The sequence below is a fragment of the Pinus tabuliformis genome, chromosome 7 (assembly GCF_031772625.1).
Source record: "Pinus tabuliformis cultivar Carrire ecotype Pingquan chromosome 7, CPIR1, whole genome shotgun sequence".
NCBI classification, from domain to species: domain Eukaryota; kingdom Viridiplantae; phylum Streptophyta; class Pinopsida; order Pinales; family Pinaceae; genus Pinus; species Pinus tabuliformis.
In genome coordinates, this window is record NC_142293.1 from 1510724270 (window position 1) to 1510737729 (window position 13460).

At 40.1% G+C, this 13460-nt stretch overlaps 1 protein-coding gene across 1 annotated transcript; it reads right to left on the reverse strand.

The window, feature by feature from the left end:
- Positions 1 to 11894: 11894 nt before the first annotated feature.
- LOC149253574 (uncharacterized) lies at positions 11895 to 12521 on the reverse strand. The gene has a single exon (XM_089454533.1). The coding sequence runs from the start codon at positions 12519 to 12521 to the stop codon at positions 11895 to 11897; it is 627 nt and encodes a 208-aa protein (XP_089310659.1).
- Between the last annotated feature and the right edge of the window lie 939 nt (positions 12522 to 13460).

Consider the following 13460-nt stretch of genomic DNA (forward strand, 5'->3'; position numbering starts at 1 on the left):
TCTATGTAGAACTTCTAGCTCAATGTCTTCTGAGAATGGGGTGAAAGTGCACCCAAATGGAGCCCCAAAATTGATGGGGGGGGGGGGGGGGGGAATTCTGGGTCAGCGGATGTTATGGGAGTGAACGATGGAATAGGAGTCTTGGGAGATTAGTTAAGTATCGATGATAGTGGCCGAGTGATGGAGTGTGAGGTGGATTTGATGACCAGGTTGATGGAGTGGGGGGGGGGGGGGGGGGTGTGTTGTATCTTATGAGTGGAGAGGTGGGGCAGAGTATTAATGTGGATAGGGATGTTAGGAAACGGGGAGTTTGAGTTCAGTTCAGGGTTGATGGTTCGAGTGGGAGATATAGTAGAGGGAGGAGAGTGAGAGTGATTACCTTCCTTTTTATGCGGTATGGTGTTGTTTTCTTTGAGTTGGTCACGTATTCTAGTAGGTTCCATATGTGAGTGAGTGTTTTAGTAATATTGTTGTGGGAAATTAGACATTAGGTGTCCCGTCCCATGATAACGAAGACATATGAAAAGTGTTGCCCAAAAGTCAATGATTTACTTGTGCGAGCATGGTCCCCAGTATATGTCAATATATTCTGGAAGTCCCTCTATAAAAGTTTTTTCAATAAGAACCCACGTTGTGTGCTTGTTCGTGCCCCCATGACAACCTTCATCTTAGTAGAGCTTTCCAATAAAATTTGCAATATTTGATATCGCTTTCCTGGTCCATAGTTCCAGGGGCAAACCTAGGAGCTTCATCCATAGTCTGTTCCTTCTTGGCGTTTCCCTGACTGGATCGAATCTTAATTTCTAGCATTGTAGTGCTAGGTATCCCCGCCCGCGTAACCATGGACATTCTACAATTTTGGGTAGCCACCATTGATCCATACATTTGCGTATCTATACTTCGTTCAAGTTGAAGTATACCCATATGCCAACCAATTCCATAGTTTTGAGTTTTATTGATTCCTCCCAGTAGCCATCGACCTCGAGAACCAGTCCAAGGAGCTATGTAGCCACTTTTATAACCCTGTTTTTCATTTTGTCAGTGCAATATGACCTGTTGGTATCAGGTCTCTTAGATTATTGAGGGACATTTCGGGAGGAAGGAGTATCATTCAGAGTTTTGGAGTAGAGGTATTATTCTTCTGCTTGGACAATTATGTCAATCAACTGTTCGACCTCCATAGAGGAAGGTTCAGGAATGTGGCAATCCATCGTTGGTCAGCCTAATTTGTATGTGTTTTAGGTAGCAGGTTTGGTGCACAGGTGGTTCAATCTGTGTGCGTTCGCTGTCAAAATCCACAAGTAGCCGAACTTTATTCCTAACTATTATCCATGTCCTAGGAATGCGTTTCTTCAACCTTCCTTAAATTTTTGTCTCGAGTGTTGTGTAGCCAAAATTTTTGGTTCTGATAAAATAGGGCACACCATTGGACTCTAAAACCAACAATTTAAGTTTGTGATCCATTCCAAGTCTCCACTCACATAGTCTAACCCCACAAGTGACATAAATGGTACAAGTTCTATTCATCGTGTGATGCCAAAATTCACACCCATATCCTTACTGGTGTGATGATGCAGAGGATGGGAGATTTGATAAATCGAGTTAGAAAACCCCTTGCAGATTCAATTCTCATGTTCGTCTCATAATCGCAGAACATGAAATTACTTCCTCTATGGCGAGTTGGATTGCGAAGATATCTGTCTAATTGAACTATTTTCTCTTAGTTGTGGAATTTGGTAAATCATCAACCCCGAAGGTCCGATGCATATTTGGAATAATCAGGCGCATTCCATTGACTGTGTTGGCTAGTAGAGAAGGAGTTGTCTACAGAGGTGGAGGAATTGCTCTGATGACCAAAAGTGGCTGGAATCCGGGCAAAAAAATTTCAAAAAATCTTGTAGAGACAATGTTTCAATCATGTTTTTGATGGTGGAAATGGATTTAGCACCATCAAAAACTTTTGAGGCACCTAAAATTATGAATTTTAACAACTTTTGCTTGGATTTACAAAAATCCCTACAGGATCTTAAATATGGCTAGAATTTCCATAACTTTCCGGGCAAAAAAGCATAATCATTAGACTATGAAAGTAGAGAATGTATTTATGCGTGGCATCTAAGATTTCGTGGATCGTGGCATTGACCTATTGGACACTGGGCTGTGTTTTTAGCACTACTGAAGTGTCACCATATGTCGCCCGTTGAGGGTATAGAGGCTACATGGTAGATTGTATGTCTATTCTGATGAATTTGACAGGAGACATGTGGTAGTGGAGATGTGGTAGTGGAGATGAGAGATTCTCTGTTAAGTCGCTTGGGATCCAGAAATAATTTGTTCATATTGTTGACATCCAATCACCTACCAACCATACCCACAGTGCTCCAATACAATGCTTCCAGAGGTATGAGTAGTTGGAATATTTTGTCGATGCAGAAACATCCCCACAACGGGCATCCCAAAGTCATTGTTTAGAAGACGTGTGCAGGGGTTTAGTGTAAAGTTGCCTTTTCATTGACTACTCCTTTATTGCCAGATCACCAACCGTCTTCCAATTAGTAATTGCCAAGAATTTTGAATCTCCACAATTTGGGTCAGTCGAGACACCTGACTGATGTTCGAAACATAGGCCATCGGTCCCGAGAGTTCTGGACTGCTCTGTAAAAATCCCTTACCGTATATTCACTACCATTCCGAACTCGGACAGCGGAAGGGTATACTCTATGTACACGAGCCCTGTTATATCACGGCTCTCCTATAGCCACTGTATTCAACTAGTATCCTCTTATACAATATTATTTGCAGCTAACCATTACATGACTCCACCATCATAGCACACGGTGGTCATGTTACAAATGGCACAAAATCTGTGCATTTCTATAATAACGAACTCGGAGGGCACCCTTAATCTATGAAACCAACTATATAGGTCCGTGACTCGTTCCATGATGCCACTCGCACAGTCAAAGCCCTCAAGCAACAGATCTGGTACAAGTCTAGTTCACAACTTCACAGTGCCATGTCTCATACTACTGAGCTGGTCCTCACCAAAGGTTGTCTCTAGGTCATCGACTAGCGTTTTTTATTCAACCTATTGTGACTGTTATTCATGTCCATGGTGCCACTCGCATTGTTATAAACCCTCAGGCTTCCAAACTCTACTAGCAAATACACTAAAACCATAGAGCCAGACTCTACTCTAAAACCACAGAGCTGAACTCTACTTACCTAAGGTGAAGAAACTGATAATAAACTTGCAAATTAGATGATGATATATGAGGTCCGTGACTCGTTCCAATTCTCTAGTCTACAATATTTTTCTCTATGAGGGCGTGTTCCTTTCCTACCCCGATGTTGAGCCGCGTAGCCTCTTAAAATCCATGGCTACCACCTGCTCTTCTTGTTGCTTCCCGCCATCTCTGTAACAGCTCCACCAGGTTCAGCTTCCCGCCATAGACCTCTCCTCGTCTACCGTGGTCGTAGGTATCAATTATGTGTTCATACCAAATAAAATCACATTTAGGTACCAATTGTAGTATAGGAGGAGATCGATCGGTAGATTAAGAATGCACATACCCAACCTCCGCCAACCATTCTACGGTCCTCTGGAAGAGATTTTTTAAAGAGTGCTGGTTGCGTAAACCGACAAACAGATGGAATTTGGTTTGTAACATGAACATGGAATTTTGGAACATGAGGGATTACTTTATTCAGTTGGATTTTTTTTCAGAGATGTTGACTTAATGAATGGGTGGAAGACGAAAAGTGAGAATAGGAGATAAATGATTTGAACGAGACTGAAAATACTAAAAATACATTATCTATTCAACATTTGAAAATCACCAATATATAAACCAATTTTTTTTATTACAAAATTTAGACCATTTCTCGATTTGTGGGTGTCATTTGTCATCCTTACTCAAAGACCATGCTAATCTTCCATACTAATTTTTTTTTATATTATTCCAATTTTATTAGATGTATTGAAAAAAAAAATATATCAAAAAATTATATACACTAAAAATCCATTATCTAAATAACAATTGAGAAGACTAATGGTCTTTCCATTTGATAAGCAACTAACAATGACTAATAATCAATAATGATTAAACAATTAAAATAAATAGTTATAGTGAAGACAAAGAAAAGAAATATTTTAAAACATTATAGGACATTGAAAACCATAAGAAAAACAAAAATAAAGAGAATTTTGTTGGAAAATGTGTAAACAATTCAAATAAATAATTATAACAAAGAAGGAGGAATATTCAAAAAAAAAAATTGGCATTGAAAATGGAACTTTTATATGAGAAAAATTGCGAAATATCAAAACCAGAAAAGTTTTTATATAATAAAAGAGTATATTCACATTAATAGTGGGTGATTAACACTCGCAATAATCACGATCTAAGTAATCACAATTGATTTGTTAATGAGGGATACCTTGAATGGAGAATGGAGGTTGGTGGAGGACCTTCGTAACAAGTAGATGAGGGATGTTGTAATCGGAGGCAGACAAGTGGATAAGGGATGTCACGTCTGGATATACTGATTGCAAAGAAAATGACTCCCACACCTTTCAGATCAATGAATGTTGCTGCAAATGTTTGATGAAAAGGTGTGTGCATTCAAAGAATAAATTTTAGATCTGAAAAATTCAGTTAGAGAAAGGAAGAAAAATTGAAAGTCAAATGAGGAAGCATTACAAGCAGTTGGTGGATGAGTTCTAGAAATTGAAGGGTGAAGCAATTTTTGCAAGAGAATAATTAGAAAGGTTCATATCTAGTGCTCAAGCATCAACAAGCAAATAAAAAATTATAGGCTTATAAAGAAAATAAAGCAAGGTTCATAGCTAGGCCTATGATTGCATGGAGGTCTTGTCATGGATGTGGTTGTGGGACAAGGTCACTAAAAAGGAAATCTAGCTTAGGGTTTGGGAACTTGGAGTGGTTGTTTAGCCCCTGGGTGTCTTGTAAGCCATGTAGGATGTCAATTTGTGGTTGGTAAGTTGTAGTTGTCGGCCCCACTTCCTTAATTGGATCTAGGAGGTCGGGTCATGTCATAGTAGCTCTTTGTCTCATGTTTACACTGGCAGGCTGGTGAAATTGGGTAAATGTGGGAGGGGTGGTTACAAACAATATTATTTTTTTTAGCTAAGTTGATTCAAATGGACCAAAATATGAATCCATCTTGGACATAAAAAATGTTATAGAGAATAAAGATGAAGAATAGAACTTAATAAAAGTAATAGGTTGAGGTAGAGCTCAAGCAATGGAAGCATATACCATTTTACATATTTAAATGAGGAAGGCAAACATTAGTAATAATCATATTGGTCATTTTTCCAATCTATTTTATGATTTTATTGCTTATCTATGTTGAAAATAGCAACAAGAAATGATAAAAATAGAATCCAGAAATTCCGATTTTAATTTGTCCTTGAATTAAAATTGTGAATTAAATTCGAATTTAGTCTCACCAGCTTCTTGGAAAAAATTAATTAATTCATTATGGATTAATTAGTTGGAGAAATTCAAGTTAGAAGTCTTTCTGAAGTCATTATCCCTTAAATTAAGGAGATTATTCATTAATTAAAGAGATAAGATTGAATTATATTTGAGTTGTAATTAATTAACTCAGTTTACTGAGTTAAGTCCACTTAAATTAGTTCCAAATTGTTTGAGGAACTAATTGTGAGTTATCAGTTAGTTGATGCATGCATGCACTCAACCAGTGTACTTCAAATAATTGAAGATTCCCTCATCGGAAACTCATGCATGTCTATTCAGAGAAAGACCTAGTTGAGATTAAAGACAAGGATAATGTACTATCAGTTGCATGTGTTTTCCTATAAAGAAAACACATGCATGCAGAAGGATTAAGGTTCCTTGAGGATTGCGCAGTTTTGACAGTATGTTAGAGCAGTGTTACACTGGGTGAAGGAGATCATCCCAGAGGTAATTGCGCAAGGAAATAGGAGCTTGGAGGGCAGAGAGGAAGGCTTGTGAGAAGCTTTGATTGCCTGTGAGCATCCAGGAGGATTGTATTGAGAGCTGGCTAGCTGTGAGAGCTAAGGCTTTGTATAATTCTGATGTATTTCCACCTTGTACGATAATACAGATAGTGGGGTTTTTAGTTGAGGCTTTCAGGCTTTCCCTGAGTATTTTCTTTGTTTCATGTGCATTGATTCTTCTTCTTCTGGTTATATGTGTTCAGCTCTGATTCAGCTAGATCTTTAAGCTTTCGCAAAGCAAATTGATAGTAGAAGTAGATTATAGTATTTTGCTTTGGTATATTTCATTATCGGGTTAATCTACAGTCAAATTTTCTACAAAGATCTCAAAGCTAGATTTGTAGAGAATTTGCAGAATTTCTACAATCTATGTATGCTTTAGTTATATTTTGGCGTTACTATTTCCAAACATTATTAAAATCCTTGAGAGGAGATAATATATTTTGGATAAATTTTCTACAAATATTAATATTTATTGACCAATTACCTTAGGGTATTGTTGACAATAAAGAACGATTATAATATTTTTTTTACAATATTAATAGAGGAGTAGTTAATTACAAAAATAATGCGCATTTGAGTTCCAAGAATGACACTTTTGTGAAGCATCATGAAAAGTAAAATAAAAAAACAAAAGAACATACTTTAACTAGGAATAGATTACTTTAAACTTGTTAAACTTTAGTTTAAGGTACTTTTGCATGAACATTTGTTTGTTTAATAAATTGTAATATTTTCGTATTTTTTTTTTTGTAAGCTAAGACGAGATTCTTCATTTCTATTACTGTAAAATAAAAAGCAGATACATATGGACAGGTCTCACCCCGCCCCGAAGGGAAACCGGGTTTCTTGACCACCTGAAATTTTTAACAGCCATCCAAAAATAGAATACCATCAGTCTTTCTACCCATGCTATATATCCATCTATGCTTACTACAGTCAAACTAAGAGTCTTTTGAGTCATCAATAACTAGCATATCTAAACAAAACTGAAAGCAAAAAACCTCCTTTTAGCTGCTCCATCTGCTACTAAGTCCTGGTCTCCAGATTGGCCTCGTTCTCAGTCTTGACACCCACACCATTTGCCTGAAGTAACTTCATGATTTCATCCATCTTCCTCTCTTGCATCATTAAGGTAACTTGAATGTTTTTCAGCTCCTTCTTCATGACAGGTATGCCTTGAGCTAATTCTACCATTTCCATGGCTACCTGTTCGAGTGCTTTAGCTAATAATCTTTTCATGCCCCAATAGACATGCAAAGATTGTTTGTATAATGTCATCCTCCCTCTTGTGTGTCCTGGATCAGGAAAATACGCCTCCCAATCTTCCATTTCTGACCCTGAATGTTCCTGCATAGCTTCCTCTTCCAGATGGTCAATAATCCTTCGAATATTTGGGTTGGTGTTTTGATGATAAGCCTCTTCTGCCTCCTGTAATTTTTTTTTCATATCCCTTTTACCTCTCTTCCTACCTCTGTCCTCACTAGTAGTCCCTTCCTCAAACTCAGCTCTTTCAGTCCTGCCCCCTCTTCCTCCTCGTCCGCTCAGACCCCCTCTGCCTCTCTGACTGACAAAATCCTTCTTCTGCCCGCGCGTTCCCCGTCTCCTCCCTCATCGACCACCCGCATGTCGCTCCCCCACTTCCTCATACTCCTCATCATCTTCCCGGTTCTCATCCTCATCCCTCAGCCCCTTTCCCCGACTAGCTTTGTTTACTTGTCCTCGCCGGGGTTCCTCATCCACAAGATAATCCCTTATGTCAAAATCCGTCTCTGAATCATCTAAGATATTGAGCATAATTTTCCTCATGGTTTCCTCGACTTGGCTCTTGCCTTTCACCTCTCGACTGGCCTCCTTGCTCCTCGTCCATCTTCCAACATCCCTGTCATGACCCTCCGCCATTTCCGCGTCTCCTGTCAGCGCCAAAATCCTATCACTACTCTTCCCCGCACTACAGTTCTCTGTGAACATCCCACTTCGATTTATTGACATGCATGCAGAGCCGAATACCTTGCCGCTCCGCCACCTTGGTTTCTTGAAGCTTCCTTGCGTCCCAGCTTCGTCATTACTCCTCAATCCATTTGTTCTTTCATAATTGGGATCGATCACCATCATCCTGACAGGATGACCTCTCGTCCTCGGAACCCAGTCCCGTTTCCGTCTTGGGATGATCAATGGGGCCTGGGGTTGATTACTCCAACCGTTCTGATCATTAATACCATACGCGCGAGCCTGCCAACACTCTACACCATCATAATCTCTTGTACGTTGATCCCTCCTTGCCATGATCCGGAGGTGGTTATGTGTTCGTCGTTTGTGCATTCGCGTCATGTAAATCCCGGTTTAATATATTGTTTAACTCTATCCACCTCGGATCGTCTTTTACCAACCTCCAACTACCATCGATTCGCCTATCCGCGCCTCCACTTCCCCAATTCGCCAAAAGGTCCGCTGCCCTGTTTCCATCTCGTAATACATGGTTAATAGTCGTATATTCGATCCCCCGCAGCAATCCTTCAATGTCTTGTATTATTCCTGCGGTCCTCCAACTTCTTGCAACATGGTCCCAGCACTTACCATCCCTTAGTTTTCGCAACATGTCTACCGTAATCTTAGAATCTCCAACAATTTCCAAATTCAGGTATCTATTTCTAACCGCTATACGTAAACCCTGATAAACGGCCCACAGCTCCGCCTCATTATTCGTCATGTCGCCCCCAAATTCAGCATATATCCAACGTGTAGACCCACTGCTGTCCCTAAATAAACCTCCCATCCCAGCTTGTCCGGGGTTGCCTTTCGATGCCCCATCGAAACTTAATTTAATCCTTCCCTCTCCAGGCATGCTAAAATGATTGGGACTCTGCACTCCGCCTAGGGGTCGTTTCTTCGTATTCGGGTAAATCATTGTTATATCCAAATTAAGTTTCGAAACTATTTGCTGCTCTTCCGGATTCAACTTCCAGTCCTGTTCTTCCCAAACTTCAGATAATATCGTTTCTTTGATTGACCGACATATTACCTCCCAAATGCTCGATTCCTGACTCCTTTTATCTTGGAAAATTCGTCGATTACGTTCTTTCCAAGTCTCCCAAACTGTAAACCCCACTGCCAGAGTCCATATCCTTCTCACAACTTTGCTTTGGAAATTCCCTTTCCCCCATTGTAGCAGAGTGTTCCTGTGGTTCTCTGGATCCCTGTTTGTTCTACCAAATAATATCCTGATCTCCTCCCACAACCCTCGAATAAATAGACACTTGTTCAATATATGTTCCTGAGTTTCATTTTCCTTATTACAAAGATAGCATTTTGATGGTCCATTCATACCTCTCTTCTGAATATTATCCCACGTCAGTATCCTCCCTCTACACACCAGCCAAACAAAATAAGTTACTTTTGGCCACCACTTACTTTCCCAAATCGTTTTCCAGTCCACTGGATCCTCCTCTCTTTCCTCCCTTGTTGCCCAATAATATGCTTCTTTGACTGTAAACAGACCCTTCATCGCTTTACCCCATCTAAGAATATCCTTACCATCTCTAATTTTAATTTTTCTGGAGTCTAATTCCTTAGTATACACCTGGCCAACCGCTTGACTTATAGTTTCATCCAATTCCTCTGGTCTTTTCCAAACTCTCCATATGTCATTCTCTGTTCCATTCTTCCAGTAATCCCTTACATACTTCAATCCTGCTCGTTGCGCTCCTTGTTGGACTATATGCAGATTTGGGATGCGATTCATGTGATCCCGCTGTTGCCATCCTTCCTCCCAAAACCATGCTGATCTTCCATCTCTGATTTCCCAGAAGGCAAGGTTCCTAACTATCTCCCGATTACTACTAGCCAACTCCCACATTTGTGACCCCCTTGGAACTTCATCAATTCGTATACGCCCTTCAATGGAGTCAGGCATTCCATATTTCTGATTCCATATGTTTTTCCATACATCTGTACCCCCCTGTACCCAACGCCACCATAATTTCGCCCCTAAAACCTTATTGACAATTTCAGGATCTCGTACTCCAAGTCCCCCTTCTTCTTTCCGTTTTATTACATTCTTCCAGGAGACCAGAGTCCATTTCTTCTGCTGTTTAGGACCCCCCCAGAGAAATTTGCCCATTATTTCTCTCATTTTAGAAAAGATCCCTTTTGGAGCAGTCATAAGTGATAAGGAGTATATGGGAATAGATGATAAAACCGATTTCAACAGAACAATTTTGCTGGCTATATTCAATAGTCTGAACGACCAGTTTGCTAGTCGTTTTCTTAACTTTTCCAATAGACTCTGCCAGTTTTTTATACGATTAGGGTTCATATCTAATTGAATGCCCAGATACTTTGTGGGTAATTCTCCCTGTCTGAAACCTAGAACTCGAGTTAAATGGGTTTTTACAGCCTCAGGTGAATTGAAAATAAATGTACAAGACTTATCGTTATTGATCTCCATACCTGATGCGCTCCCAAAGAGTTCAAGAACTCTCTTGAAACTTCGGACCTCCCTCAACGAAGCTTCACCGAATAGCATCAAATCATCAACAAACTGTTGATGTGTGATAATCAAGTTGTTCCCCCATAGCCTAATTCCTTTGATTCGCCCTTCGCTGACTTCTTTTTTAAGGATTCGACTTAAGCCTTCCATAGCCAAAATGAATAAAAACGGGGAAATTGGGTCCCCCTGCCGAATACCCCGGGAGGCTTTGAACAGATCTGTAGGAATACCATTCACCAAGATTGAAAAATTGGGTGTAGATATCATGCTGACAATCCAAGCTATCCATCTGCTCTCAAAGCCAAAAGCCCGCAAAACCTCTCGAAGGTATTCCCAACTCAGCCGATCGTATGCCTTAGATAAATCCAGTTTCATTAACATCCCTTTCTGTTTCCTCTTCTTCAACGAATGAATTACCTCCTGGGATACCACAATGCCATCCAATATTTGTCGGCCTTCCATGAAGCCAGTTTGTTCAGGTGCTATTAGGTTAGGCAATAGAGGTTTTATCCGCTTCACTATAAGAGTGGATATTATCTTATAAATAACATTACACAGTGCGATGGGTCGATAGCCCTGTGGTTCCTCCGTGGTATTGGTTTTAGGAATCAGAGTCAAAAAAGTCGAGTTTATCCCAGGCCATATTCGCTGTCTTAGGCGTGATTCTTCCACCGCCTCCAAAATCTCATTTCCCAGAAAGTGCCAACTCGCCTGGAAGAATTCCACTGTGTACCCATCCGGTCCCGGAGCTTTATTTGTACTCATCCCCATCACCACTTCACTTAATTCTTCCATGGTTACCGCCCTCATTAATGATTTATTTTGTTCCTCAATTACTATTCGTGGTATTTCCCTGCAAATCTTATTAATAGCTTCTCCTCGGTCCCTTTGGTTTTCTGTTAATATCCCTTTAAAATAGTCTACCAAGGTCTTCTCTAAATCCCTCTGTTCAAGTACTCTTTCCCCCTCAGCATTCTTGATTGAGAAAATTCTGTTACGCTGCCTGCGTTGAATCATAGCCTGATGAAAGAATTTAGTATTCCTTTCTCCTTCCCTTAACTATCTTATCCGTGATTTCTGCCTCCATAATATCTCCTCCTGCTTCCTTCGTTCTTCCAACTGGCTTATAATTCTACCTTCCTCCCTACTTTTTGCTTCATCCCTACCTTCAATGATAATTTTTTGTTGGAGGTCCTCCATCTCGCCTTCTAATTTCAATTTTGCTTCAAAAATATTCCCAAAATCCTTCTGATTCCATTCCTTTATGTTCTTTTTAAGTTCTTTGAGCTTCAAAAGTATAGTATGCATCTTCCCATTGCCCCTGCAATCACTCTGATTCCACCAGTCCTCTACTTTCTTTATGAATTGTGAATCTCTAAGCCAAAAAGACTCAAATCAGAAGGGCTTCCTCCCTTTCACCTGCTTAATATCGATTTCCAATCTTATGGGCCAGTGATCAGACCCAAGACAGGGAAGGATTTTAGCTTCAATAAACACATCCCGGTTCAAAATTTGCTCTGATAATAAAAATCTATCAAGCCTCGAAGCAATTTGATTCTGGCCCCCTCTACGATTGTTCCATGTATGAACCCCATTGGTTGTATAAATGTCCACCAATCTCAGGTCTCGAATCGTATCATTAAAATCTTCCATAGTCTGATCCTCCCTCCTGACTCCCCCTCGCTTTTCTCCTAAATTCCGTATCATGTTAAAATCCCCTCCAACTATCCATGGTATATATAGGTTAAAACTTCTCATGGTATGGAGATTTCTCAAAAAATCTTTCCTCTCCCTATAATTATGGGATCCATAGACACCTGTAAATAATATTCTTTCCCCCATCCCCACTAATCGAAAGACACCCGAAAGGATTCGAGGCAAGCTAAACCAGTGATCAAAAATTACCTCTTCCGGGTTCCACAAAATAGTCAGACCTCCTGCTGTTGCTACTGCATCCAGGGCCATTACCTCATAACCAATTTTCAAAGTGTTTATCATTGCTGCCAACTGCTGGCTCTCCATTTTCGTTTCCTGAATGACCAAAATGTGAGGCTTCTCTCTCTTCACTCTTTCCAGCAAATATCTCTGTTTCCCTTTACTATTTAACCCCCTAATATTCCAACTTAACACAATCATTTATAACTTTTTAGATGTTTGTAAGAATACCTCAGACAGAGGTATTACCCTTCCGGAATTCACAAGAGTCTCCCCTACTGCTTGAATTGATTCATTTAATGTTCTTCTCCCTTTTTTCCTTCCACCTTTGCCATGTCCTTCCCCTACCAGGTTTTGGGCTTCTTGATTTCCTGTTTGATCTAACCTGTTTTCTATTAAGCCTCCCTTCTTCTCTTGATATCGTTGAAAGGTCTCCTTATATAACTGCTTCTCGTTTTCAGGGATGAATCTCTCATCCAATTTCTTCCATTCGTTAAGTAGCTTCTTCAATATTTTCTCTTCTTCCAACCCCGCTTCTCTTGTGTTCTCCATACTTATTATTGCTTGTTCTTCATTAGTATCTAGTCTTATTTCCGCTACCTCTTCTGGTTCTCTACTGGGGCTTCTACTCTTTCGCTTACCATCCTTAATAATTTCCATTGGGGCGCTGCCAGTAATCTCCTGTTCCTTTTTCCCTCCCTCCGATTCTTCATCCTACTCTTGAAGGATTTTAAATTTGTTGTACATTCAGATTTGGCGGTTGTTTCCTTCAAAGTAGGCTTTGATATACCAGGATTGGACTTTCGCCTCCGCTGTACTTCCTGGAAATCATTGGCTTCCCTTCCCATACCTTTACCTTTATCTTCTCGTATTTCTCCCGTATTATCCTTAGCTGCTTCCGCAGGTAAGTCTGTTTCCACTGATCGAATTTGTGGACAATCCTGTGCAAGATGACCATATACATGACAGCGCCGGCATCTGAACGGGATATGTTCGTAATCTATAGGCTGCTGCCATACCTCGTCG